The 27889-nt window shown below is 40.4% G+C and overlaps 1 protein-coding gene across 1 annotated transcript; it reads left to right on the top strand.

Moving 5' to 3' along the window:
* Nucleotides 1-1942: 1942 nt before the first annotated feature.
* fmn2b (formin 2b) lies at nt 1943-26466 on the top strand. The gene is made up of 19 exons (XM_051939804.1): nt 1943-3884; nt 6664-6914; nt 9399-9577; nt 10910-11060; nt 13445-13506; nt 14994-15991; nt 16505-16649; nt 17113-17200; nt 17713-17774; nt 19259-19350; nt 19710-19839; nt 20440-20586; nt 21494-21553; nt 21642-21762; nt 22751-22843; nt 23388-23439; nt 24101-24250; nt 25465-25546; nt 26014-26466. The coding sequence occupies exons 1-19, from the start codon at nt 2245-2247 to the stop codon at nt 26038-26040; spliced, it is 4530 nt and encodes a 1509-aa protein (XP_051795764.1). The 5' UTR covers nt 1943-2244; the 3' UTR covers nt 26041-26466.
* The last annotated feature ends 1423 nt before the right edge of the window (nt 26467-27889 follow it).

The following is a 27889-nucleotide window of genomic DNA, read 5'->3' on the forward strand; positions in this document are numbered from 1 at the left end:
GATCGTAAATTGCTGTGAGATAATACCCATGCTGTTTTAATTTATTACTTTGCACTTGAGTGTTTTGTAATATGTGCAGATCAGTGTTTTTACAAATCTGGCATTTGCACTTCTGTTAAAAAGCAAAACAGCAATAAAATTGAATGCGTGACGTTTATTATATAATCCATGGTTTATGTCAAAGAAGCAAAGGTTTTGGCATGATTTGTTTTGTGTCGCTGTAAAAATGGGGCAACAGTACCAACAAGTGGCTTCACAGTCAAACTGCAGGGATGTTAGTCACTGAGTGATAACTACACTTTGCTTTTCAAAGTGGATCCTGTTGTGCACATGGAGATCATGAAAGATATTACACCTTAGCTCCAGGAGAGGTCCGATGTCAACTGTCCTTTTGTGCATATATTTTGCATATTAAATGTTTGTTTATCAACAGTGACTAAATTAAATTTACATTTTTCACTCAGTAGCTCAAAATATGAAATGTAGGAAAATAATTTCCCCACACTGTTGATTTTTAATGTTTAGAGGCAAAGAGCAGCAGAGTCAATACATAATTGCAGGACTTTTTGTATCATAGTTGACATTTTTGCTGTTTTCAGGCCTAAAACCAACATGGCCGCCTATAACCAAACACCACATGACATTTTTACAGAAAGATTCTTCTAAATATTATTTATACAGTTGAGTAAAATTGAAATTGGAAGTTATTTATAAAGATATTGTAGTAAACCTGTTGACATGCCATAAATCCACACTGGACTCACACACTATTTTATATTAAATAACTCAGAAAGCCTTGGAGTCTTCCAGTCTTTTCTTCAGGAGGAAATGACATCATGTGGAGCAGGTCATGTGATCTGGAATTAACACACTTCCTTGAGAGGTGTTTTTGTAACGGGTGACTTAGCTGAAAATAATTTCTCAGACACAGATACAACTTGTTATTTTCCATAAAAAAATTGATATATTGCCAAAAAAATCTCTGTCATGATTATCTGAGCTTAAAAAGAACACAATCAAAACTATTTTTCAATAATCTCATTTTATTATTGAATTATTGAATTAAATCTTAATTATACTTTTGTAAATCTTATAAGATGAACAATCAGACTGTGAGGGTTTAATGTTTTAATGTAGAAGTTGTGTCAGATGGCAGGCAGTGATTAGGCTCATAGGAAGTTAGCAGATATAGGCAGGAGTCTGACCATTCAAGGCTTCAAAAACAAGTAGTAAAATAAGAAAAACTATTTTAAAGCTGGCACATAACCACTAGAGGGCAGCAGGGTTTGGTGGGTGAGGTACTAATCAAGTGAATTAAGACAAACAACTGTCAGTTCTGTTCACTCACTAAAATGGCTAAAGGAGAAATTGGTAGAAAACACTAGGAAGTGAGAATGGACTGCACCCTGTCATGTGATGGGAAACTGGAATATAATGCCTTTCTTTAAATAGGAGGACAAAAATTTTAATGCTCAGGAAAAAAAAGTCAATTATCGTCATTCATATGTGTTATTGTTAAACAGAAAATAAGGATTGTTTTGGATTCAAGAGCAAATTTCCAGCAACACAGAGCTACATGAGAGGTCCCTTTATTGGGGTCTCACTCACACTTTGCACTATGGGTACTGTAGGCAGGCAGGGATCTGATAATCATGGGAAATGTAGTGAGGAACTCTGTAATTAGCTGCAGTGACAAGCCAAATGACAGAAGCCAAGAGGAGGGTGAGCACCTTCATGTCCACCCCACCCCCCCAGCAGCTCCACAGGGTCGGCTGCCAGCAGCATCTTCATTCCTCTCAGGTCCTGCAGGCTTTGTGTCCTCATCCCAGTTGCTCTCCATCTCTCCCAGTCTGCCTCCCAGTCAGAGCTCCACTGAGCTACAGAGCCTGCGTCACTCCTTTCAGCAGATGGAGAGGAGGAGGAGGAGGGGGAGGGTAAAACAGAGAGAGAAAGGGGAGGAGGAAGAGGGAGCTGTGTGTCTCTCCTGCATCAGCGTCAACATCACTGCCACGCCAGCCTTAGTCACCGGAATATGAGGAAGATCATCATACAACAGAGCTAAAAACACCATCAGTAGCAGCAACAGCTACTCCTCCTGCTACACCGGATTTGTATTCAGAGATTAGTCCACGACGGCTCTACTCTCACGACGCACAGGCATCTAAAAACTCCTCCAGACAAGAGGAGCCTTTCCCAGGCATGACCTGAGAGGAGAGGCAGGCAGCCATCACTGTCTCCATTAACATGGGCAACCAGGAGGCAAAGCAAAAGAGAGCTGCAGCAGCATCGGGTAATGGAAGCTACCCTTCGCTGGACGAAGGATGGAGAGAGGGAGGAGGGGACGTGACAAAAAAAGGAGGAAAGAAACTCCACGGTAAGCATGGAGGTAAAGGAGCAGGCAGCGGTGGAGGAGGAGGAGGAGGTGGGATGCATGGCACAGGACCAGGCAAGAAGAAAAACAAATCCGATTCCAAGTCTTCTGTTTTCTCTATCCGTAAGAGAAAGAGCAACCTTAAAGGGAAAGGATGTTCATCAGTGACTGGCTCCAAAGAGGATGTTTTAGCATCTCAACATGACGAACTGGACAGCACAAAAACACCTGATCTGTCTGCGGATGAGCTGGGACAGTCGGACAATGAGGCTGCTTTCCCCGAGAAAAGAAAGAAAGTGGAGCAAGAGAAAAATATCAGAAATGAAGGAGGAGGAGGGCAGAAGCAGGAGATGCAGAGGAAAACCTCAACAGCACCAATATCTCCCACAGAGGATGGAGGACAGAAGGCAGGGAGCTCAGGCTCAGACACAGACATCTACAGCTTCCACTCAGCAGCTGAGCACGAGGATTTACTCGCAGACATCCAGCTGGCTATCAGGCTCCAGCACCAGCAGCAACATGACGGGCTTCACTCAATGACAGAAGGGTTTGGAGGAAAGGATCTGAGCCTGGGAGCAGCAGAGGGGAGGAGCAAACAGAGCAATGGTGTCATTAAATTAACTCCTCCTGAGGTGCTTGACCTGACCCCAGAACTAGAGCTGGGCTCTGATGCTCTGTCATATCTGGAGACGGGAATTCTGTCTGGATCTGTCAAGCACACAGCCCCACCTCCAACGCTGCACCTCCCCTTTCAAACAGAGGTACAACAGCGGACGGAGGAGAAGGAGGAGGTGGAGCATCTGGAGGCAAATGGGAAGGGGCAGAGGGGGAGAGAAGTCCCTCTTTGTGTTGCCACAGGCACAAAAGACCAGCATTCCTTGCTGCAGCAGCCCCCTCTCACAGACATCTCCATGGCTACCGCAGGGGGGACAGTCACCATGGCAACCAGTAGCAACAGCTTCCCAGAGTTCACATTTGACAGCACTGGGAAAACCCCAGGGGAGGAGGAGGAGGAAGCAGGAGGTGAAACCCAGCAGGAGGAGAGGAAGTCTGAGGTGGAAGCTGATCTCAGTCCTCCACTGGCAGACATCGCTGACAAAAGTCCTGAACCCACAGAGGGGCTGAGCTCAGGGACTGTGTTTGAAGAAGGTGAGGGTCCCTTAGGCTCAGGGTCCAGTGCCGAGTCCCTAGAGGACTGTCTGAGCGCTGGTTCTGAACCCAACCAGTCCACCGCTGCAGGCACCAGTTCCTCCCCTGTCGATGAGCAGTGCAGGAGGAGCAGCGTCTGCTCTACCTCGCTGCCTCCCCAGGAGAGCCCCACATTAGCCAAGCGACTCCTCAGGTCCACCCACTCTTCCACCTCGTCTAGCCCTGTGGTGAAACCCTACCCTCGCATCTTCCCATCCTACATCAAGACCACCACCAGACAGCTCAGTTCCCCAGGACACTCCCCAGCCCTGTCACCCTCCCACAGCCCCCTGTCCCCCCGCAGAGTCCACCATCACTTCCACAGGTACCTGTGGTGCTGCTGCATGCCAAATATCATTATCACTGTTTATTCTTTTCTATTATTTTGCCTTTGGCATGACTAAAGATAGATAAACTGCCAGTACTTAGTTTAAATTCCAAAGTATAGCCTTCGATTTTTACAACTTATTTCCATAGTTTAGTGCATAATTTCTATTGATAATAATCTGTCATATAATGTATTTCCCAAGTTGATTGCTGAGATCTTGTTACACAGCACTGTTGCTGTAATCTGATAGAAGAAAACAATGTAGACAATCTCACAGATTGATCACACTCAATTGGCAGAGAAAATGAAGGTCATCACTAAATTTATTATTAACCAAACTGTTTCTTCTAAACACACGTCTCAACTACAGATCCATTTTCTTGAACTTTGCTTTAATATTGACAGACTGTACCTACTTGACTTGTATGTACACAATTATAATGTGCAGTAAGGGAACATATGCAGCATTTTTAGGTGTATTCACTTTCAGATTTACCCTCAACTAAATGAAGGGAAAATCATAAAGTCCAGCTGTCATTGTGCTTACTGTTGTTGGTAGAAACACACATTCAGTGTGTTCTAAAATGAGAATTGACTCAACTACAGATACACTCACTGAGCATTTTATTAGGAACACCTACACAGCTGCAACTTGTGCAATCAGGCAATTATGTGGCAGCAGTGCACCATTTAAACCCCTGCAGAGATACTTCAGGATCTTCAGGTAATGTTGACATCAAACATCAGAATGACTTTGAGCATGGCATGATTGTTTGGTATCTAAAACTGCTGATCACCTGGATTTGTTTCACTGTTGTGCCGAAAACAAAATCCAGAGTAACAGGCAATTCTGCTAATGGAAGCACTCTGGTGTTGGAAGAATTTAGAGGGAAATGGGCCGTCTAAGGCACACCTGTGCACTAATCATGGTGTCTAATCAGCATCTTGATATGGCACACCTGTGAGGTGGGATGGATTATCTCAGCAAAGGAGAAGTGCTCACTGTCACAGATTTAGACAGATTTGTGAACAATATTTGAGAGAAATGGTGATATTGTGTATGTGGAAAATTTTTAGGTCTTTCAGTTCATCTCATAAAAAATGAGAGCAAAAACAAAAGTGTTGCTTTTATATTTTTGGGCTCTGTGCAATGTCTGCAGCCTTCTGATGTCCTTTAACATTAACTCACTTTTTATTTACTCCATTATTTTCTGTGTCATGAAGTCAGGACTCATATGAACCAAAATAAAAACCAGAGATGCCTTTCTCAGATGTAAAACATGTCATCTTTGACAGAGTTCCATTTTAAATATATATTGGTCACAAATAGACAATAATGTTCCTCTTAACAACACTCAGTGAGTTGCTGTTCCAGCCTGGGTCACATTATAGTATTTTCTGACAAAGTAAAACTAAGACAGTTGCTGAAGACAGACAGTAATGTTAGTAATTTGAACCGAATAAACCTCCTCCCCTCTTCATTCACATCGCTCCTCCTTAAATGAGCCTCAAAACGCAGCTAACGGAGTGATGAACGGTCATTCTGTACCAACCGTACTCTCAAATATTTTGTACACTTGCGTTGTTTCTGCAGTTACTTATTGACTTTTAAGCTGTTAGCTAATGCTATGCTCGGTTAGCATAACTACAGTGATGTTGTTGCTAACATAAACAGACAGAGAGAAACTTAAGTTGAAGTTCTATCATTAATTTAGGGTGTTTTTAATCTCTCTTTAAACACGTGTGTAATTTTTATATATGTACTTGTTTATTTGTTATCTTTCTTCCTGCTGGGGCCTCTTGCCAGGTCAGCATTGTAAATGAGAAATTGTTCTCAACTGATCTTACGTGGTAAAATAAAGAATAATAAGAATAATAAGAATAATAAAAAAAAGTTAGGTTAGCACAATTTTAGCAATGTAAATGAAAAGCATGACCGATGCAACGAAGACAACGAAGCTCGCCTCACTCCTCATTACGTGGTTAAGAGAGTTAAGTTAAAATGAGACATGTTGAGTCATTGTTAACGTCGTTATAAACGTACCTGTTGCCTCAGCCCACTCCTGTAATGTTGCCTGACTGTAACTTACTCCTGTACGTTACTAAGAAGACAGCGGTGACGATTGATGATTGAATAGAGTCAGAGCTCCATGTGTTGGACAAACAGCACAAGGACATCATTCTGCGCGATTCTGACACTTAACAGCATTTACTGTTTTATGCCAAATTAAGAATATATCAGCATTTCATCCACAAATCTGTGGCTGATGATGATTATTTTGAAAAGGGCTGTAATCGGCTGATTTAATCGGCTGGCTGATAAGTCAGTCAGGCCCTACTCATCACCCAAACACAAAAAAATAATGCTACATCATTAGCTGATAGACTTTTGAGATGTCTTCCAGACAGAAATTTGTTTACAGTACTCTTCATTTAGCATAAAAGTCAGGGACAAAACTTACCTCAGATAGTTCCTCCTCACCATGATGACCAAAATGCCTGACTTTGTTGTTGGTGAAATTCCTTTAGTGCTGAAGCAGTTACCACACAATAATGTCCCCTTTTAGTTGTACTGATAAGCAATAGCATCAACTGCAGTAAACGCATATGAATTGTTCGAATGGTATATCTAGCTGGAAAGTTTTAGGCATTTTAAAGTTCATCTTCATACCATATATTATGGCTATGCAGAAATAATTGGCTGCAGCATCCTTTGAAAACTGTGTGAGAGATCCACTTTCAAAGTAAAGCTAACCAGGAATACAAATGTTGGCAGGATGATGGCTGAAGGTCACCGGGTCCACAGAAAGCGCTCTCACAGCCTCGCTGGAAGTCTGAGCCGCTCAGCTGATTGGACTGAGGAGCTTGAGAGGAGGCTAAGGAGCAGAGAGGAGGATGGAGGGAGCACTGGAGGTTCAGGAGAATATCTGGTGGGCTACAGAGGAGGAGGCAGCCAGCCCATCTGTGCTACCAGAAGATCCTCCTGTGGACAGGTCTCTACCTGTGGCTTTCAGGATGTCTTCACAGGTGAGTAGAGAGCAGCTGTCAGTGAAGAAATCTTTGAATATCATTTCCATTTTAACAAACACGACTGTGCAAAAGTTTAGAAATGTCCTTATTTTTGCACAGTAGAAGCAGCTTTTTTCAATGAAGATAACATTAAATGAATCACAAATACAGCCTAGACACTGTTAATGTGATAAATGACTATTCTAGCTGGAAATGGCTGATTTTTAATGGAATATCTCCATAGGAGTACAGAGGAACATTTCCTGTGTTCTAATGCTACATTGTGTTAGCTAATGGTGTTGAAAGGCTCATTGATGATTAGAAAACCCTTGTGCAGTTATGTTAGCACATGGATAAAAGTGTGAGTTTACATGGAAAACATGAAGTTGTCTGGATGTCCCCAAACTTTTGAACAATAGTGTATTTTTTTTCCCTCAGGGGAAGCAAGCAAGCAAAAAATTCAAATTATTCTGTGTTCTTCTATTTTTGACTCGGGAACATTTAGGTTAAATGAAAAGCAATTCATTGTAAAGCATATTTGTTTCTTTTTCACTGATCTTTGCTCATGTGCCACATTATGGTCCTTGAAATTCACCGTAGTGTCTTTTCTTTATTTGGACATTTGTCTCTAAAATTACAGATGGGTCAATCTTCAGTTCAATAAGCAAAACTTCACCAGCAAATGCATTTGGAAGAGAACATAACTGGGGCAAGATTATGTTTTCTATTAAAGTGTCAGTTTTGCAAGTGGCAGATAGACTAATACTGAATGTAGATTGTTTTGGTCTGTCCCTTTGTAGTGGCACAACAAGCTGTACAACTTTTTAAGGCGTTCACTTAATTTGGGGAAATTTAGAAGACGTTGATCAACTGCTAAATTCCCCATCACATCCACCCCACCTACCTCCTGCTGGCTTCAATGTAGTTCGTAAATGTGGAGCTTCATTTATTCGATAATTTATAAGACAGTTTAGTACAGTATACCTTAAATGTGATGTCAGACAGTTTTACACATCAAAATGTCAGAAGTTGTTGGAAGACACAAGCTAAGACACAGCAAACCAGACACTCATCTCCTTTTTCCTCTCCGCTTTCTGGTTCTAAATATTTCCTCTGAGCAGCAGCAGCTTCTCCTCCAGCTCTTTATTTTTCCCTACAGCTGTGCTCTCCTCTCACAAATGCCGTTCACTTCTAAGACCTGCTTCCTGGCTGTTTTCATTCTGGCTGAGTTTAATCTGAACCCTCTTCTCTTTCACTGAGCTCCTTCTGAAGTCTCTTCATCTGTTCTGATTGCTACTCTCTGATGCTCTTTCCTTTCTCTTGGAGCTCTTTCCTTTCCTGCCCTTTAGTCAGCAACTTCTAATCTTCACATGCCAGTTTGTTCTGGCTTTGGTGGACATGTTCTTGGTTCTAGCTGTTTCTGTTGTAGTTGTAATATCTAGTCAGGGTCTCAGTGTGTGTTGTGTAGTAAAACTGGTAAAACTGGTATGGATGGCTCTTCAAGTAAACCATGAGCTCTCCAACATCTGATCCTAATATATCTGAAATGAAAGCTTCATTCCAACAGGAAAAAACATTTACTTCACATTAAAGCTATGAATATACATCCATTGTATCTAGGATTTCAGCAAATTGTTTTATGATATGGGTCAATATATAATTGCAGGACTTTTTGTATCATAGTTGACATTTTTGCTGTTTTCAGGCCTAAAACCAACATGGCCGCCTATAACCAAACACCACATGGCATTTTCACAGAAATATCCTTCTAAATATTGTTTATACAGTTGAGTAAAATTGAAATAGAAAGTTATTTCTAAAGATATTGTAGTAAACCTGTTGACATGCCATAAATCCACACTTGACTCACACACTATTTTATATTAAATAACTCAGAAAGCCTTGGAGTCTTCCAGTCTTTTCTTCAGGAGGAAATTACATCATGTCGAGCAGGTCATGTGATCTGGAATTAACACACTTCCTGCAGAGGTGTTTTTGTAACGGGTGACTTACTTTAAAGTGATTTCTTGCACACAGACACAATTTGTTATTTTCCTTATAAAATTTGACATATTACCAAAAAAGAAATATCTGTCATGATTATCTCAACCTAATAAAAAGAGCACAATCAAAACAATTTTTGAATAAGCTCATTTTATTATCGTTTAGCTAATTAGAAGGTGGTTGATATGAAATTTGGATTGTTGTTTAGTTGATATTTTAGTGATATCCAGTCATTTTTTACTAAAAAAAAAAAGATTGCTTCCATAATAAATAGTGATGGAATTTGTAAAGACATGATCATAATGAACATAAAAATCATTATTTTTTTTTTACTTTTAATAAAAATATATGCAAGATATATATCAAATAGACTTCAAAAGTCCCTGAGATATACTGATGCCTATACAGTAGACTTAACTATTCATGAAACACTTCACAAATCCTTACATGTAGAAGTCACTCAGATTCTGTCTCTCTCGTTGGTTTCTGGATGTACAGGCCGCACTCTTCTGGAGAAGCTTTTCCTGCAGCAGCAGCAGGAGGAGCCGGAGGAAGCTGAGAGGCTCTGCTCCAGGATCTTGGCCATGGGTTTGTTGCTGCCGTTCACAGACTGCTTCAGAGAGCAGCTGGGAGGCAGCACTGCCCACATCACCTCCACCGCATCAGCCAAGTTTGATGTATGTAGCTGCACTTCACAGGCCAGCATTTACTATCATGTTTGTTGTGATCTATACTGACTTGCATCAATCAGCCACGGCATTATGACCACTGACAGGTGAATGAACAACATCGATTATCTTGTTATATGTAACGTTCTGCTGGGAAACCGTGAATTGTGACATTCATGTGGGTGTTTGACATGTACCAGACACCTAAACATTGCAAGTCAAGCAACCCCCGACCACCCACAGTAACCTTGATGCCAGCTTCCACCCTCAGCAGGACAATACACCCCAACACACCACAACAACTGCTCAGGAGTGGCCCAGGGAACATGACAAAGCTGAAGTGTTCTCCTGGGTTCTACAGTCCCCAGATCCAGATCTTTTTGAGAATGTGTGGGATGGTCCAGGATAAGCCTGATCTAGGTAGATCCCACCCTGAAACCCACAGGACCCACAGATTTCACTGGTGCCACAGGATATCTCCAGAGGTCCTGAGTCCATGCCCCACTGGGTCAGAGGAGTTTTAGCAGCATTAAGGGGACCAACACAGTGTTAGACAGGTGGTCATAATGTTGTGACTGATCGGTGTTTGTTCTGCAATGACTTTACGGATATGTAGTCTTTTTCCGTCCAGTTTCACAGTGTCACCTTTAATGCTCAAATCAACCCTCAGTTATTTGTAGATAGATCTGCATCTGTGTCTGTTCACCACAGGGACACCCAGCAGTTCTGTCCTTTGTTTGGTCAGCATTAAGACTTCATACCTCTCCAGACGTTAGCAAAGAGGCCCAGATTAACTTGGTGCAGGAGCTTATGAGAATATCAGAAAGGGTGAAGTGCGATCTTTCTCGAGCACTTTATGTTTTAAAGTTGGTGTGTGAGTTGGAGAGCAGTGATTGGTCAGCAGATGTGAGCGGTGTGGAGGTGAAATACGGGGTGAAATGTGAGATGTGGCCGCTGTGCTCGATGCCAGTGAAGAGTCCATAGACTGTGGAAGCTTCTCTGTGCTGCACTTTGAGCCAGATGCAGGTGAGATAGAAGTGAATGTCTGAGCGCATTTATAAAATCTTCAACCATAATAAAAGACGACACTGAGAGTTCTTGTATGGAGTTTTAACAAAAGCAGGCTGACGGTTGTCAAGCAGGACAAACTTGCTTCTTGACTTGGAAGTTGCACCTCAGAGACTTGAAGTAGGATTTAGATTTAGCTTAAAAGACCTAAATCACACAGCTCTGAAAAATGTACAATTTCTGCAAATGGGAACGTATTTACAGTAACTGGAATGAAAGTCAGTGCTTCTGTGATGACAAGGAAACCGTTCTAATAGGGTGTTGCTTCTCCAGCATGACCAGCTGTACACATGGGCAGCTGTCAACCAGCCACCACACTCCCTGGAACCACTTGAAGGGAAACTTCCCGGTCAGATGAAGGGCCCGTGGCCTCCAGCAAGGCCAGGCAGCGACACCAGGACTGTGCCCAAACCCACAGAGACAGGTAACATTTAGACATGTTAGATATCTATGAATACTGGTATAATATTTGGTTAATACCAGCTATGCCATGCTGTCCAGGTTTCAGTTGTTGTTTTTTAAAACAGCAAACAATGTGATGGATTTGGAGTTTGGCTTTGGTGTTACTGCCTCTACATATCTGGAAACAAGCAGAATATGCTGCTCTTTTCAGACATGTTGGTTCTGTAAAGCGTCTTGAGCCAATTTGAACTGTAACTGGTGCTATATACACCCCCTGTCAAAAGTTTTAGGACAGGTTCTCATTTATTTGAATGAGAAAATGTCCTAAAACTTTTGACAGGGGGTGTAAATAAAATTGAACTGAATTGCTCTCCTCCTGATTTGTACTGATTTGCAGTTTCAGTGTAATAAATTAAACTATGAGGTACAAATTCAATTTCTTATAATTATTCAAACTGATTTCAAATTCAGTTGAAATACAAATGATTCAAATTCAGTTTCCAGTGATGCATATTTCTGCTCATAACTTAAACTCACAGTAGGAAAAAAACGCTGTTTGTTAATCATCCCCTAAAATTAATGGTGCTGATGTTGCTGTATGTCTGTATATTTGTTCTAGTTTTTTGCTGTATGTTTGATCAGCTTTTGCATTTTTTAATTCATGCTTTTACAGGTTCAGAATCACCTGTTGGTCATTACATTTCAAACCAACAGATTTTTTTAAACTATTGCTTGATCATTAAATTTGACAGCAAAAAAAATTATATCTGTGAAATTTTAGATATCATACTTTCTCAGATTTTTTAAATGTGTCTTGACCCACTTTCAGCACACTCTTTCACACATTAAAATTTTAAGCTAGCTGGAACAGCAATATCTCAAGAACTATTAAAGATAAAAGCCTGAAACTTTTCACTGTTATTTCTCATCCATCTGTTGCGCACATTAACAAATAATGAAAAGTCAGCTAGAGATATTTACCTGAACAATACGTGGTTGCATGTCGAAATATTACAAAACAAATAGTATACAATATTTTTAATATGAAATATTTGGTCACAAGAATAAAAAGAATGCATTGTTTGTTAAACTTTAATGATGATCAGGCAGGTATGACAAGCTGCAGCACAAAACAAACACAATGCTGGACGGTCTATTGGTCTATGGTCTATCTATGGCCCATTAGAACAGAGTTGGGAAGTTTTAAAAATGGTTTTCCACATATAACTAAGGATTTTTTGGGGGTTGAGGGTGTATTTTCACATTTTGAGCACACTTTGTAGGTTGTTTGTAGGAGACATGTCACATCGTTTTGTGTAATTATCACCACATTAGGTCATTAGGATGATATCATGACCAAATACATAGATCTGGTGGGATAGCGGGACCGTTTGATGAGATCAAAATAGATTATCTTGCTTTATGTTCAGTCAGGAATAAATCTGTCCTGGAAGATCAATGTCACAAGCTGGACTAGTGTATGTGTGTATGTGTGTATGTGTATATTTATAGAAACTGCCTACGAGTTTACCTTCAAGCATTCTTCCAGTAAGTAGCGGAACAATGCACTGAGCTGAATGTGTGATATCCAAAGTGACTGAAAGCAATGCTATATGTTAAATGCATCCAAAAATAGTGTTTTCTTAGTTCTATTGAAGAACCATTTTGAAACTGGAACTCTATTCTACTTGGAAGTTTCTATTTGTGCACTTTTGCAGTTCATGAATCAATGACAGGATGAGAAAATACTGTAAACATTTCCAGCTTTTATCTTTAATGGTTCCTGAGATATTATTATGTTTTGTTTTATTTACTTTTAAAATGGGACAGTTCTTATTAATGAACATTTACATGTAAATACAAGAGATTATAGCCACACGGCTCATTAGCAGGTTAAAAATAAAACAACTACAAATAACATAATACCACAAAGACATACAAAAAAGAAAGACAAACAGCAAGCAATAACACATAGTGCACACAAACCAACAAAGGAGGAGGAGCAAAGTAGGTGTTATTGTTCAAAACAAAAACATGCTGAAAGTGGATCAGTGGGCAGAAAGTATTGGTATGTCAATCTAAGATGTCACAGATAACATTTTAAACATCCAGAGGTTATGATAAAGTTTCAGAGACATCAGAGATGCAGAATGCCCCTGATGGTTTCAGACGGTGCAGCCTCTGTAGGAATTACATGAGTTTTCTAATTCACTTACTTAACTTACTGTGAATATTATTATGCTTATAATTATATCATTGTTTATTGTTGTTTATTGTGCTGCTGTAACATGGGAAATTTCCCCGGACACAGGGAGTAATAAAGGATTATCTTATCTCATCTCATCTCATCTCATCTCATCTCATCTTATCTTAACAAATGTTTCTTTGTTGTGGTGTTCCTCTTAGTTTGTCCAGAGCATCATGTCGGCATCACGGGTTTGAGGCAACAACAGAAGGAGAACCAAGAGGTCAGTTCTCTTCATTTTCTCTACATTAGTTAGAAGCAGAGGCGGGAATTATTTCTGAGCCAAATATCGGTTTGGAAACAAATTATGACACAAAAGACATCATGTTTGATTCACAGTGTTGTAAAAATAGTTGTCCAGCCCTGCGATATATACAGATAAAACTATTTAGTTTTAGTAAAGTGTGAAAAATCCTAACGAATGTAAAGCTTGATAGTACCAGTCCAGCAGTCTCATTCCTGCTCAGTGCACTCCAAAAATACATGACAGCTCTTCCTGTGGAGTCTGACCTGTGTAGTGTCTGAGAGGATTCATCTGCTGATCGAAGGACACATTATGAACTTCTGCTAAGTGGTTTTGTTTAAAAATAGCTACATGGTTTGAGCTGTGTAACAACAACCTGAGCATACTTTATTGGACAGCGTCTCCTAAAGATGTGAACCTTCTTTATTCACTCTGTCCTCGTTATGTAGAATGTAAACTAATGAACACAGAGCAACACAGGTATTTATGTAAAACAGCAGTGATTCATTGCTGAGGAAACTTTTGCAGCAAAATTTGATCACCCATTTATAATTTTGTAAAAAAAAAAACGTATGCAGTGCCTCCTGTGAAACTGAAGTCAGGGCAAAATGTGTAACATATTTTGTCTAAGCCAAATCAAAAGACTAGAAGACCAGAAGACAAGAGGTTTTTTTTCCAACTTTTGTCAAGTTTTACATAAAATTCTAACCTTTATAATGCCAAGATGAGTAATTCTCATCACATTGGGGCTTTTGAAAATCTAAATTACTACTTTATTCTTTGTTTATTCTTTATTCTTCTTATTTTTCCCCTCAAGACATTATACACAGAGTGTCCCAAAGAAATTGACATATTTAAGTTGTCCATATCAAAGTGACTGGTCTGGAGAAATGATACTTAATAGGATTTATTCTGGACATAAAATATTTTATTCTTCAAATTTCAAATGAAAAATTCTGAGTGATGGTAATTTGTCCATGTAATTGGTAATTTCCATGTCCAGATCTGTTTACCTGTTGGCGCTTGTTTATGAAATTTTCTAACAAATTCACGTCTCGCATTCAGATTTGACTGAGTTTGGGCGTGCTTCAAAACACAGAACGCCTTTTCTGTTGCAGTAAACGACATGTCTACTCCTGAAAGCAGAAAAATGAAAATGATTGCACAAACAAATTTTAAACAAACTATTAGGTGATGAAATGATGTCAGTGATGTGTTTTTGACACCCTGTACATTGTATTCTCAGAGTCTTTCTATTTCCACCGGAGCAAGCTGCAGTAGATTTGTGTTTTCTAAATATTAATCCAATATGTTTCTATAACTTAAGTATGCATCCTCGGAGACTTTGTCAGGTACCACAGTACCATCATTTATTTCTTAGAAAACATGCAGAATGTAGTCGGTAAAAAACAACAGATTGAAGAGATTTAAGTGTTTTTCCTCATTCTTGTCATGTTTTTCTGCAGGAGGAATATGTCCTTCCTGCAACAAAACTGAAGGAAAAACACGTCAATGTTATCCAGCAGCTGGAACAAACCATAGAGGACCTCAGGACGAAGATCGCTGAGCTGGAGCGACAGCCTCCTCTGCTGGACAAGGACAGCATGACGACCGCCACCGTCACCACGGACCGGGAGTGTGGAGGAGAGGAGGGCCTGCTGAAGGTGGTGTGTGATGCTCACCTGCAAACGGAGGCAGCTTCTGGTCTGGGCTGCCTGGAGGCCAAGTCGGTGCAGACCTCACCCATGGATGAAAGCTTTAAGTTCAAAGTGCCTTGTAGTGAGCCGGGTGGAGTTAACGTCCTCCTGCAGCCCTCAGCCAGGCAGGAAGGCGTCCTGTGTTCATGTCGGCTGCAGCCTCCTCCTCCTCCTCCACCCGGCCTTCCAGGAGGAGCTGTACCTCCTCATTCAAGACAAGCGGCGGCACCTCCTCCTCCTCCACCTTTACCTGGAGGCTCAGTGCCAGCTCCTCCACCACCACCACCTCCTCCTCCACCACCACCTGGTTCAGCACTTCCTCCTCCTCCACCTCCACTTCCGGGCGGTCTAGCTCCGCCCCCACCACCACCTCCTCCTCCTCCTCCCCTTCCTGGAGGTCTAGCTCCACCTCCACCACCTCCTCCTCCCCTTCCTGGAGGTCTAGCTCCACCTCCACCTCCTCCTCCTCCTCTTCCTGGAGGCCTTGCCCCACCACCACCCCCTCCATTACCAGGACTTGGAGGTCCACCTCCTCCACCACCACCTCCAGGCTGTGGGCCTCCTCCTCCTCCTCCCCCTCCTCCATCAGGAGCCATCTGTGTTCCTCCGGCTCTTCCAGGGACTCTGGGCTCCCTGCCTCCTCCACTTCCTCTGGGGCTGTTTGCTCTCGGTCTCACTCAGGAGAAACCCCCCAGGAAGGCCGTGGTGGAGCCGCCCAGACCCATGAAGCCTCTCTACTGGACCAGGATCCAGCTCCACACTAAAAAGTAAAAATGAAGCCATGATTGCACAATCATGTTGCATTATTTTTCTTTTTGAATTAATTGGAGGGGAAAATGTATAAAGCAGTGATCGGGGATCTGATGTAGATCTGAGCTGGTGTTAAAGTGCAGACCTTAAATATATGGTTGATGCTATTCCAAACAATGAAATCACCAAAAAGAGGAATGCAATAGCTCATCTCTCAAAAAAGCTCAAATATTTCCTAAAACAGCTCATCAATGTTTATCAAATGTTACTGAAATAGGAGGAAATAATTCATGTTTTTGGGCCACATTTGGTGCTCTAGTAGCTATTTCTGCTAGAAGGACTTTGTATGTACAGGACTGGGCTAAAATAAACTAACTTGTTCTTCATAGTGACAGAATAACACATCACCAGAGTATGTATGACTGATTTGTTTTTGACAGTTTTCATGCAACAACAGTAAACGTTGTATGGCCCAAAATCACTTAATTTATGAAATAGCACTAACTGCAGTGCTGTTTTGTGCTTTTTAGGGAGGCGTCTTCTTCGCTGGTGTGGGAGACAATTGAAGAACCGGATGTGGACTTTGAGGAGTTTGTGGAGTTGTTCTCCAAAACAGCTGTGAAGGAAAAGAAACAGCCCCTGTCTGACACCATAACCAAGTCCAAGGCCAAACAGGTTTGCATGTTAAAGTGTCTATTACAGTCCTGGAGGCTGCATATTTAAAGGGTAAGAAATCATTCACATCCATAACTGGCATCAGTAAGTTCTTTCAGAAAGGAAAAGTCAGTCATGATATCATCAAAATCCAGAGATTTTTACTGCTACTACTACCCGTCCCTCACAGTTACCTCAGCATTAGTTCCATCCCATCTTAGAAGTCCTGCTTGGTCTTGTATCACTCATAAGAATTACAGAACTTTCCACAGCAAACATTTTGATTTGATTTGGCTAGCAAAGTAAATATCTTCTATGTAACAATGGTTTACCTAAACACAATGTTGTTCTAATATTTAATCTAAAAGAAGTGTCCAAAAAGGCAAGCAGACAAGGATGTGTAACTGTATGGATAATTTAAACCGTTGCACACTATAAAGTACATGCTCACCTCATATCAGATGTTTTATTTTGTTGCCTTTAGGTTGTGAAGCTGCTGAACAATAAGCGCTCTCAGGCGGTAGGAATCCTCATGTCCTCTCTGCACCTGGACATGAAAGATATCCAGAATGGTGAGTTCTTCGGTTTGTTTGTTGTTGTTACTTAAAATCACGAGATAATTGTACAGATAGATTTGACAAACCCAGAAATTTTGCTAATCATCTGGATTAAAAAATGTTGAGTTGTAAATTCTGAATTAGGAACTTTGGTTCTTTTTCTTCCAAAACTGCATGCTACACAGGATACGCTTCATCCTTGTAAAGCTTTTCCAAAACAAACATCTGGTAAACATCTTCAACTGTATAGATGTATGGTCATTTGATTGTGGTGGAAAGTAATTATTCCTATGTAACGCCTATTGAAATTTAACCATGTTTCAGAATGAGGAAACCTAAGAAACCTTCACACCCCTGTTCCCTGTTTTTCTTCGGGTTTCTTCTGTTTATCCTTTAATTCATGTGTTCTGGTCTCCCCCTAAGTCTTTTTTCCTGGACCCAGCACTACAGTGCAAAGACCCTCTGTGAATATGTGAATGGAGAGATTGTTAATTGTGACCCATGACCTCTTTTTCTCTGTCTTTCAGCCGTCCTTAACTTGGACAACACCATAGTCGACTTGGAGACCCTGCAGGCGCTGTATGAAAATGTAAGCAGCACACACTGTCAACAGTCAGTTCATCTTGTTCTGCAAGTAGGGTTCCCAGGTCATTACAGCCTCAGCGGAGAAATTTCTATTTTACCTAGTTGGTGGTAATCCACCTTTTGCATCATGTCTATGTTTTTGTAAACTATCAGTAAAATAATTGGGTACTTGGATCTTTGTTTTACAGTGTTTAGGGGGAGCTTGTTCCACCATATTCCAGATCTAGCTCGGTGGCAGCTTTTCTTGTATTTACTGTTTTTGCATGACTTCTTGTAATAGTTTCAACAGGAAGTCTGTTGAGCTCAGATTACTTCCTTTTAGAGATTACAATCATTAAGAAAACAACATCTTATTACAGGTTATTACAACACATAGCTATATTTTATTGTGACATCGACTTCTAGTGTTTGTAGCCATTATGATAGGAAAAAACGTGGAAGTGAGGTTGTGTAGTTGTAGCGTCACAGATTCTATATTGGGCAGAGTTTAGAGGGGATGGATGGATTGGCAGGACAGTTGACTTTTTACGGAAGAAGGCTTTTTGCGTCCTGCTTGAAATTGTTCAAACTGTTTCAATATTCTGTTACCATAACTGCACATTACATAGATGTCCTCTATTCTAACATATACTCCAAACTTCCCTCCAAACCTAATCAAGATGTTTATATGCGTGAAGCTAACCAAACAGAGGTAGAACACTGTACATAAGTGCTCTATTTCCTGTCTACAGTAGGGCGGTAATTCAGGAAGTGAGGATTCAGAGGGTCACTATGTGGAACTGCACCAATCAGCCATAACATTATGACCGCTGACAGGTGAAGTGAATGACATCGAGTCCTGACATTCATATACCACCCACCCAGACATTGTAGGTCAACCAACCCCCCACCCCCCATAGCAACAACAGTCCTTGATACCACTCGCCACCGTCAGCAGGACAATGCACCCCAACACACCGCAAAAACTGCTCAGGAGTTTCTCAGGGAACACGACAGAGCTCAGGTGCTCACCCAGGTTCCACACTCCCCAGATCCAGATCTCATTGAGCGTCTGTGGGACGGTCCAGGATAAGCCTGATCTAGGTAGGTCCCACCCTGCATCCCACAGGACCCACAGATTTCAGTGGTGCCACAAGACATCCCCAGAGGTCCTGAGTCCATGCCCCATTGGGTTAGAGGAGTTTTAGCAACATAAAGAGAGCCAACACAATATTACGTAGGTGGTCATAATGTTGTGCCTGTTTGGTGTTTACAGCCATTCAGGTTGGAGAACTTGTTGTTTTACCACAATAGTCTCACTTAATGTGAATCCTGCTTTCAAGAGAGTATCAGGTATACATCTACTACTTCTATATCAGTTTATTGCTCTGTAACCACTGAAATTGTGTTCTGCCAGTAACTGTATGTTGTGTATATTTTCTGCTGCTGCATTGGTTTGTATGAATGATAAAGCGAGTGTAAGTCAGTGTTTTTGTGTATTTCCCACAGAGGGTCCAACAGGAGGAGCTGGACAAGATTGAAAAGCACATAAAATCTTCTAAAGACAAGGAGAACGCCAAGCCTCTAGATAAACCTGAACAGTGAGTGTTTCCTCCACCACTTCACAACTAGTAAACACCAGAACCACATGAACTCACAAGACACCAGATCAGTACAAGAATACAGTGATGCCATCTAGTAGATGAAGTACTGGGTAGAGTCTCATAAATATAAACCAACCAGAGATCTCCTGTAGGGAGCCACTGGTAAGGTCTTGAACTGGTTGTAAGTTTGGGGAATAGTCTGTTAGGATAGCAGAGATGAATCCAGTAAGGTGGTTTAGATATTTTTAGTCACAACCCAGTAAAACAACAATGCCCTCCTTAAAGGTGAGATGCTCATCTAAAAAAGCCTACATTTTAATTCTGATATCTTTTTCCTTGTGTCTTCTGTGTTGCAGATTTCTCTACCAACTCTCGCTGATCCCAAACTTCTCTGGCCGAGTCTTCTGCATCCTCTTCCAGTCTAGCTTCTCTGAGTGCATGTCATCCATCATGAAGAAACTAGACACACTGCAGAGGGTATGCAAGGTGAGCCAAACAAAAAGCATGACAAAATCTGGATCTTTTAAAGCAAAACAAATGAGCCAACACAAAGATCCCCCCAAAAGGAGAAATTAGACTAATTTGAAAGCATTGTTGGGCCTCATGCAAGAACATTGTTGTATTCATGTTCCAAATTTCAGGCTTGTTTCAGGTTGATAAATACCACCTGAAGGTGAGATTTGGTTATTGCCTTAATCAGTGAACAATCACAGAGATATTAGAACAGAGAAAATCCCAGCCTATTTCATTTTATCCAGTGGTTAACATGTTTTATTGTAAAAGTTATGGTCATTTTTACACATTCTTGTTATGAAAATGACACGTGTGGCTATTCGGTGGAGGAATAATATTGTCAGTGTGAAGTTCAGTCTGAACTCCTCTATTCTATCCACAGAATAGAGTAATATAATAAATTTGTAGTACAGACAATCAGGATGAAAGAAAATTTTTATGGTATTTTGGAGGAAGTTGTGCAAGCACCAGCTGCCATTTCCCATTTGTGTCTTTTCTCTCTCATTCTGTGATGGGATTTTCTCATCCTCTGTCTTGGATTTGTTTAAAGAACAGCTCTGATCTCTTCTGCAGGCGTTGCAGGACAGTGAGAAGGTGAAGACAGTCCTAGGTCTGGTTCTGGCCTTTGGTAACTTCATGAATGGTGGAAATCGAACCAGAGGCCAAGCTGATGGCTTCACCCTCGACATCCTACCCAAACTCAAAGATGTCAAGAGCAGTGTGAGTAAACAGGAAGATGCAGAAACAAACTAATTTGCTGAACGACAGGGTCTTAGCCCTGCTGCTGATATTTTAGTATTTTTAAATCAACATATTTATGTGCCAGCGTACAGTTTCATAGCTTAGTGGCAGTTCATCAGAATGCTGCACTCCCACATACAAACTGAACATATCCAGGTTAGAGTGATTTCTATACCAAGACATGGAGTTTAACTCATCTTACTGAGCAAAACAACGGTTCCATCCACAATATGTGCTGTTGCTTGAAAAATTTAACTTTTTTATCCCAAGAACAAAAAGAAAACTCGAAAAAAAATCACAATTTTACCGTCTTCAGTTTAGTTGTAAAATGCATCCTTTTTTATGATTGTGAATTATGCTCAAAAATGTTTCATCCAGTTGACATCCAACCCCCATTTTACTAAAATAGACTAAAAGATTCTAAGCATTTTGTTAATTAAAGGGAAACAGTGGTCATAACATAATGATTCAACATGTACTCCCACAGATGACAGCAGAGCTACTGTTTGCTTTGTACGCTCTGTTCTAACAAATAGACATGCTGTTGTATTGCATTAATGTCTTAAGCTGGTTTACACAGTTTGAAGATACTATGGAAGATTATGTTTGGATTTTAAAACACACAGACAGTGTATAAACTTTTGTTCAGGCCACAATTTTTATTATTGTTATTTTCAAACTTGATGACATAAAAAGTAACAGTAGATTAACATAGAAAGACTTATTTTAGTGTGTGTTTGCTGCTGGGTTTTTATTTACCCCTTTTTCAGCACAGAAATCTTCAAAGTGGAATTAACTCACTGTGACCCAAACCTTTCCTCTCAGTTCTAGGTGACACTTTAACACTGTATGGCTGTAAACGTACTTTTTCTCTCGCCACATGCAGGACTCTCTGAAAAGTCTCCTGTCTTACATCGTTGCATACTACCTCAGGCACTTTGAAGAAGTAAGCCTCCTCCCAAACTGTAAATGAATAGTTAATTTACTTTCTGCTTTATACTAATTCATGAATGTGTGTGTTTCTCATTCACCAGGATGCTGGAAAGGAGACGTGTGTGTTTCCTCTCCCTGAGCCTCACGATCTGTTTCAGGCCTCACAGATGAAGTTCGAAGATTTTCAAAAAGACCTGCTTCGACTCAGGAAGGACCTCAGAGGTAACACACACTTAACCTAACCTAAACCTAAACCTAAACCTTAACTTAAGCCTTGCCTTGTATCTGCCTCAACTGAAGTCTTCATATTAAACCCTGACCTAAATCTAAATGTAAACTTTTGACCGGTAGTGTGTCTAAACAAACACACACTCACACACAGTTTACATCGTAAATAGTTTCAATCTTTGCACCTCCTGTGGTCGTTTCACAAAATCACTGCTGATATAAATGCCACATTTTGAAGTTTCATATGATTGTCCACAAAGTGTTTTATTCTATCAAGCTTTCAATTCTTTCATTCACAACACTTGTTGGAAAAACAACACTTTTAGGATTACTTACGCTGCTTAATCGCCACTTATCTCGCTTAGCATGTCAATGCTAACAAGTCATTGTCAAATACATCAAATCAAATCAACTTTATTTATATGGCACTTTTCATACAGTATAGCAACACAAAGTGCCTCACCGAGGATAAAAACAAAAATAACACAATAAAAAACACTATAAAAAACCCGAAACCTCCCACCCCCCACAAATATACACACAGATACACAATCACATATACATTCACACACATACGTAGACATACGAACAGACATACAGACCCACACACACAAACATACCAACATACACACACCCACATACACCATCTGTCGATAAGGAGATATAGAGGAGACATGTTAAATATAGTTTATGAAAATTCCAACAAGCCGTCTCTCCAGGAGAACTCTGCACAAAAGATGAGACTAACATTAATGTCTGATAGAGGAGAGTACAAAGTGTGTTTGGAGAACAGTAGTGTCAATATGTATAACATTTTTTTCAGATATGGCATGTTTTATAAATGTAACAATTCTTATATTTTCTTTTTCTTTGTTCACACCAAACTTACACAGCACTACAGCATCCTTTCCTACTTGTATTCTGCTTTCATGCAACTTTGAATCTGAACCTGACTTTGTTGTTTTCTTCATTATTTGATCAGCGTGTACATCAGAAGTAGAAAAGGTGTGCAAGATGTCAGATGAGGGTAACTTGCAGCCTTTCAAAGACAAGATGGAGGACTTCCTTGCACAAGGTAACCGATAAAACCACAAATCTCTTTAGAGGGCTGGATAAGTCTACCTTTGTGCTCATGGATCAATAGAATTTACAATACTGCAGTTAAAAATACGCTACCTTCTGGCAAAAGCATGCTTCTCACTGATCGCCATTTTAAAAATCTGTATGGAGTTTGTCTAGATTCAGGAAATTGTTTAACCTCTGTGTGACATCTCCTCACTGTCTACAGCAGAGATGTTGAACTTGCTTACTTTTGGGGAATGGAAAGAGGGCAGGCTGCAGTTAAAAACAAAAAGAGGACATTATTTAGTATTTGATAAACTAAATTTAAAAGCATCCCCAGTCTGAATCAGTTGTCGGTGAGTTGAGTGTCAACAGACAGTGGTGAGTGGAGTAACGCTGGTCTACGACAGCGATTAGCCCGTACAATGTGACCTACACAGCATCGACAGACACCACTTCTTATCATCATTAACTTTCCAGAATGAACGATTGCCAAGTCCTGACAGCAAACTTGAATACTCTCTCTTGTTTGATGCCTTGTTCTCCTTCTTTCTTAGCTAAAAGTGAACTGGAGACTCTGGATACTCAACTCAGCAGCACTCACAAACTGTAAGAACTACTTCCTTTATCGGTTTCATTTCTGCATCCAAACAACAGCCACTGAGGAGAGGGCAGTACTTTACATTTATACATGAACAGGCTCATGGTCCTTGTGCTTAGGAGGTATGATATGACTAAACCATATGGTAACCAAAACAACAGGACTGGAACCACAGAGTTTCTGATTGTTCATCTCATGTAGCCTGCAGCTTTGTTCATGTGTTCCATTTCCTGCTTGTCTTTTAACCTCCAGTCACAGCTGTGATTAATGTTAAAAACTGGGGTCATGATTGGTTCTCACAGTCTGTTAATAATCTAAAGCCTAACCACAGATAGATATATGTGGCAAAAGGTGACAAAATAAATGAGAAGCAAGAGAGTCAGAATATAAAACTAAGTCATACAAGGCTTTAAAACACTGTTAAAAATAGATATGCAGTTTAGAGAGGAAATGTTTATTTGACAGTTTTTTGACACTGTTTTATTGTGAAGGGTTAACAGCTTTAAACACTGAACCTTGTATTAAACTATCCATCCTACTTTAAAACCTTGTGTGTTTTCATGTAAAATCTTAGTCGGATTTCCAGCCTCAGTCTGGCTCATTCTGTGTCACATGTTTCCTCTGCTCACAGCTAAAAATTAACATCATTCTGACATTTTGTTCCGTCAGGTTCCTGGAGCTCACAGTGTTCTTCTCAGTGAAGGCCAAGGGAGGTGAGAAGGAGGTTTCACTCAACACATTGTTCTCCATCTGGCATGAGTTCTCCTCTGACTTCAAGGACCAGTGGAAGAAAGAGAACAAGGCCATTCTCAAGGAGAGGTATAGTGACACGCCACGCTCTACAGCTTTAGTTTTTCTTTTATCCCAATTTGTTTCTTAGTCTCTCTTGCTTTGATAGCAGCCTTCAGCCTGTCTGTATTTTCTTATCTTTCTCTTGACAAAACCCCATATGAGTTCTATGGAGTTCAGGTAAGGTGATTGTTGGATAATCAAGCCCAGTAATACTATAGTCAGAAAACCATTTGGTCATAGTTTTGTCTGTGTGGGTAGGTGTTCAGTCCTGCTGGAAAAGGAAATCAGCATCTCCATAAAGCTTATCGGCAGATGGAAGCATGAAGTTCTCTAAAATCTCCTGTAGATGATTGAGTTTATAAAATACAGCAGACGAACACCAAAGGATGATATGACACCCCAAACCATCACAGACTGAGAAAACTTCACACTAGACTTCAAACATCTTAGATTCTGAGCCTCTCTACTCCTCCAGACTCTAGCACCTTGATTTCCAAATAAAATGCAAAATTCATCTCACAAAGAACTTTGAGTTCTTTTTCTCCTTACCTTGGGTAAGAATCCTCTGGTTTTGTCTCAGGTTCAGGAGTGGCGTAATATTAATAGAAATATTACAAAGTTTTGAATACATCTGTGCTTCCCCAAGTTCTTGAATCAGCTTTTTTGACAATCTTCTTAAGGCTGCAGTCATTCCTGTTGCTTTTGAACCTTTTCCTCCTTGTACAGTTTTTCATTCTAGTCAACTTTCTATTGTTATTATTGTTATGCTTTGACACAGCCTTTTAGCACTGACACAATACGATACGAAATGATGTGCCTTTATTAGTCCCACAGTTGGGAAATTTACATTGTTCCAGCAGCAAAGTAAATAGTGAAAGCAGTTTAAGAATATTGGGGAAAAAAATAAAAGTATTATTTCTTCTATTTATTGATATTCATGTTGTCCAAATTCTTCTGGATGTGCACGTAACAATATTGCACATATAAATGGTATTGCAGAAATTCTTTCATGACTAGAAATACTAAGATATTATTACAAAGTGCTGTCAGAGGGTAGAAGGAGCAACAATCGTTGTTCAGAATCACACTTAAAGCATTCTGCTTTAAATAAGCTCAACTTGAAATTCCTTCAACAGAAAGAGCTGCCAGATGGATTACCCTATGACATCACCCTTGACTGTTACATTTGCTGTGTGGTTGCAGTGTTCACATTAACTGCACTGGTACTGTGTGTTCTACAGGTTAAAAGCAGCAGAGGAGTGTTTCCGGCAGGCCAAGGAGAAGGCTTCCTACAGTGTTAAACCCAAACATGCCTCTGGCATCGTAAGTCCACTCTGAGCTCTCATTTCTGTTTGTTCAACCCTCATTTTATCAACATATTGTAGGAAAAGATTAAAATGTTATTTCAGGGCTTTATTTAGCCGTAGAAGCGGTGGTCTTCGTGTACATGGCTCTGTAGGGCACTTTATATCCATTTTTAGCTGATGAGTCCCAACGTCCCTCTGATTTTGTAATGTAACCCTGCTGCATACTAGTAACTGTTTCTTTAGTAGCTGTTTCTCAAATCCAGTGTTATAAATCACAGCTAATTTCTGCCCTGTCTCTAACACAGGGCTGGCATTTTATCCAACTTTTTCATTAAATATAAGCACTAAATAAACAGGGAAAATGTATGCTCAAATGAACTGATAAATGTTCCCTACTCTCATTCACCCAGCGTGGTTGTGCTTTTAGTAAGATGATGGATGGTATAATACACTAAACACCTATGCTGTCTCTCTCTCTTACAGAAAGCCAAGCTTGGCATGAAGATTTAAGTCAGTGGACTCGGTATGCTTTTTTTCCTGACTTTGGACACCAGCAATGAGTCATATTCAGTAGAGCAGAGGATCAAACTGAGGGACAGGTCATGATTGGCATGTGTGTGCAGCTGAACCTACACTAGACATCTTGCTTCGCTTGTTTATTTTCTGTTTGATGACTTTTGTCTGTCAGCTATCAGCCTGTTGCCTTATATGACTCATGAAATCCACTCAGTTGCGAAAGGACGCTGCAGCAGGGCCACCAGTGGCACGCAGCATATTGAATACATCAGCTGGAATATCAACATCCTGTCTGTGCAGCTCATAGCTCCGCATTTATCAGATGATTTAATGCCTTCTTTTTAATGAATATACAGCTGAATGGTAAAGTCGAACAGTAAACTTGTTGCATTTGAGGGAGAATAAAAGGTTGAGCACTTATTTTTTTACTTTGTCTGTGTCAGCCTCCCACTAGCTCAGTAAGATGTGACGCTGATGGAGAATCAGACTGAAGCAACGATGACATGACTCAGTATTAGAATCGTTTCAAAAAGGATTCAGACTTTGTGCTACATTGGAAAAAAATTGGCTTTCAAGACCAATGTCACAAACTGGAGTGAGTACATGTGTATTTATAGTTAAGAGTTCACCTTCAAGTATCTCTTCTGAGGTGTACGAATTCACTGAGTAGAATGGCCAACAGTTCACTCTATTTCTCTGACCTACAGAGTGGGGTCAGAAAAGGGAACAGATCTGAATATTGTCTGAAGCACCACTGCTAAAACTGACTGCAACTGTCTTTCTGGTCACATGTTGGCATTTAGATAGATGGAAAACAGCTGTTTGAATCACTGACTAGAGACCGTTGTTGTCTGATATCAGTTGTGGTTGGTTTGTTGTGATCTGTGGGTACAGTTTGTAATGACACATCTTTTATTGGTCCACATCTGCCCCCGATGGCTGCTCTGTCAGAAATACAACAGAAGAACGAGAGCAGCTCAAACAATCACAGAACTGAGTGATGACTTTAATGATGCAGTTTTTAATCTGTCTTATATGAAAAGACAACATATTGTCTGTATGTGAGTCTGAATTTATGGATTTTGCTATTAACAGTGGTAATGAAACTGTACTATCAACAATATAGAACATCAAGTCTTAAGGACTTTAAACAACTCAGCATTCAGATCAGCTACATCTGGATGCTGGTTTGCAATATGCAGGTGTCCCAAAAAAAAATGACATCATTTGAGATGTCCATATTGGAGTGACGACTTGGTCAGAAAAATTAGGACTTAAGAGGATTTATTTTGGACATGAAATGTTTTATTCCACAAATTTAAAATAAAAAATTCTGGGGGATGGTAATTTTATAATGTTCCAAAGTTATTACAAATGTTCTGCTTGTGAAGCAGCACACATTAAGTCAGTAGTGGAGTTCCTGCCACACTCAATACAGCATGTCCTGTGTAACATTCTCCAGAGCCTCAATCATTCTGTTTTGAGTTCCTCTACACATGTGGGAAGTGGTGGGATATAGACCATTCCTTTCACGTAACCCTATAGAAAGAAATCGCATGGTGCTGGGTCAGAGGCCATTTCATTAGCACGTTGTCTCCGTCATTAGCACGTCCAGTCCATCTTCCTTTCAGATTCTCGTTAAAATAAGCTCGCACACTGATTTTCGAGTGTTTAAACTAATTATCATGTGATGAAATGATGTCAGATTTTGTGGGACACCCTGTATTTCTGTGAATATATTGTAGGTTAGGAACATCGGAGACAATACTTCACAACACGCACTGTAAGGCTTTTCTATTTGGTCCACAACACAACGTTCAGGACGCTATAAGTCTGCAAGGCT

The sequence above is a fragment of the Acanthochromis polyacanthus genome, chromosome 19, assembly GCF_021347895.1.
Source record: "Acanthochromis polyacanthus isolate Apoly-LR-REF ecotype Palm Island chromosome 19, KAUST_Apoly_ChrSc, whole genome shotgun sequence".
Lineage (NCBI taxonomy): Eukaryota > Metazoa > Chordata > Actinopteri > Pomacentridae > Acanthochromis > Acanthochromis polyacanthus.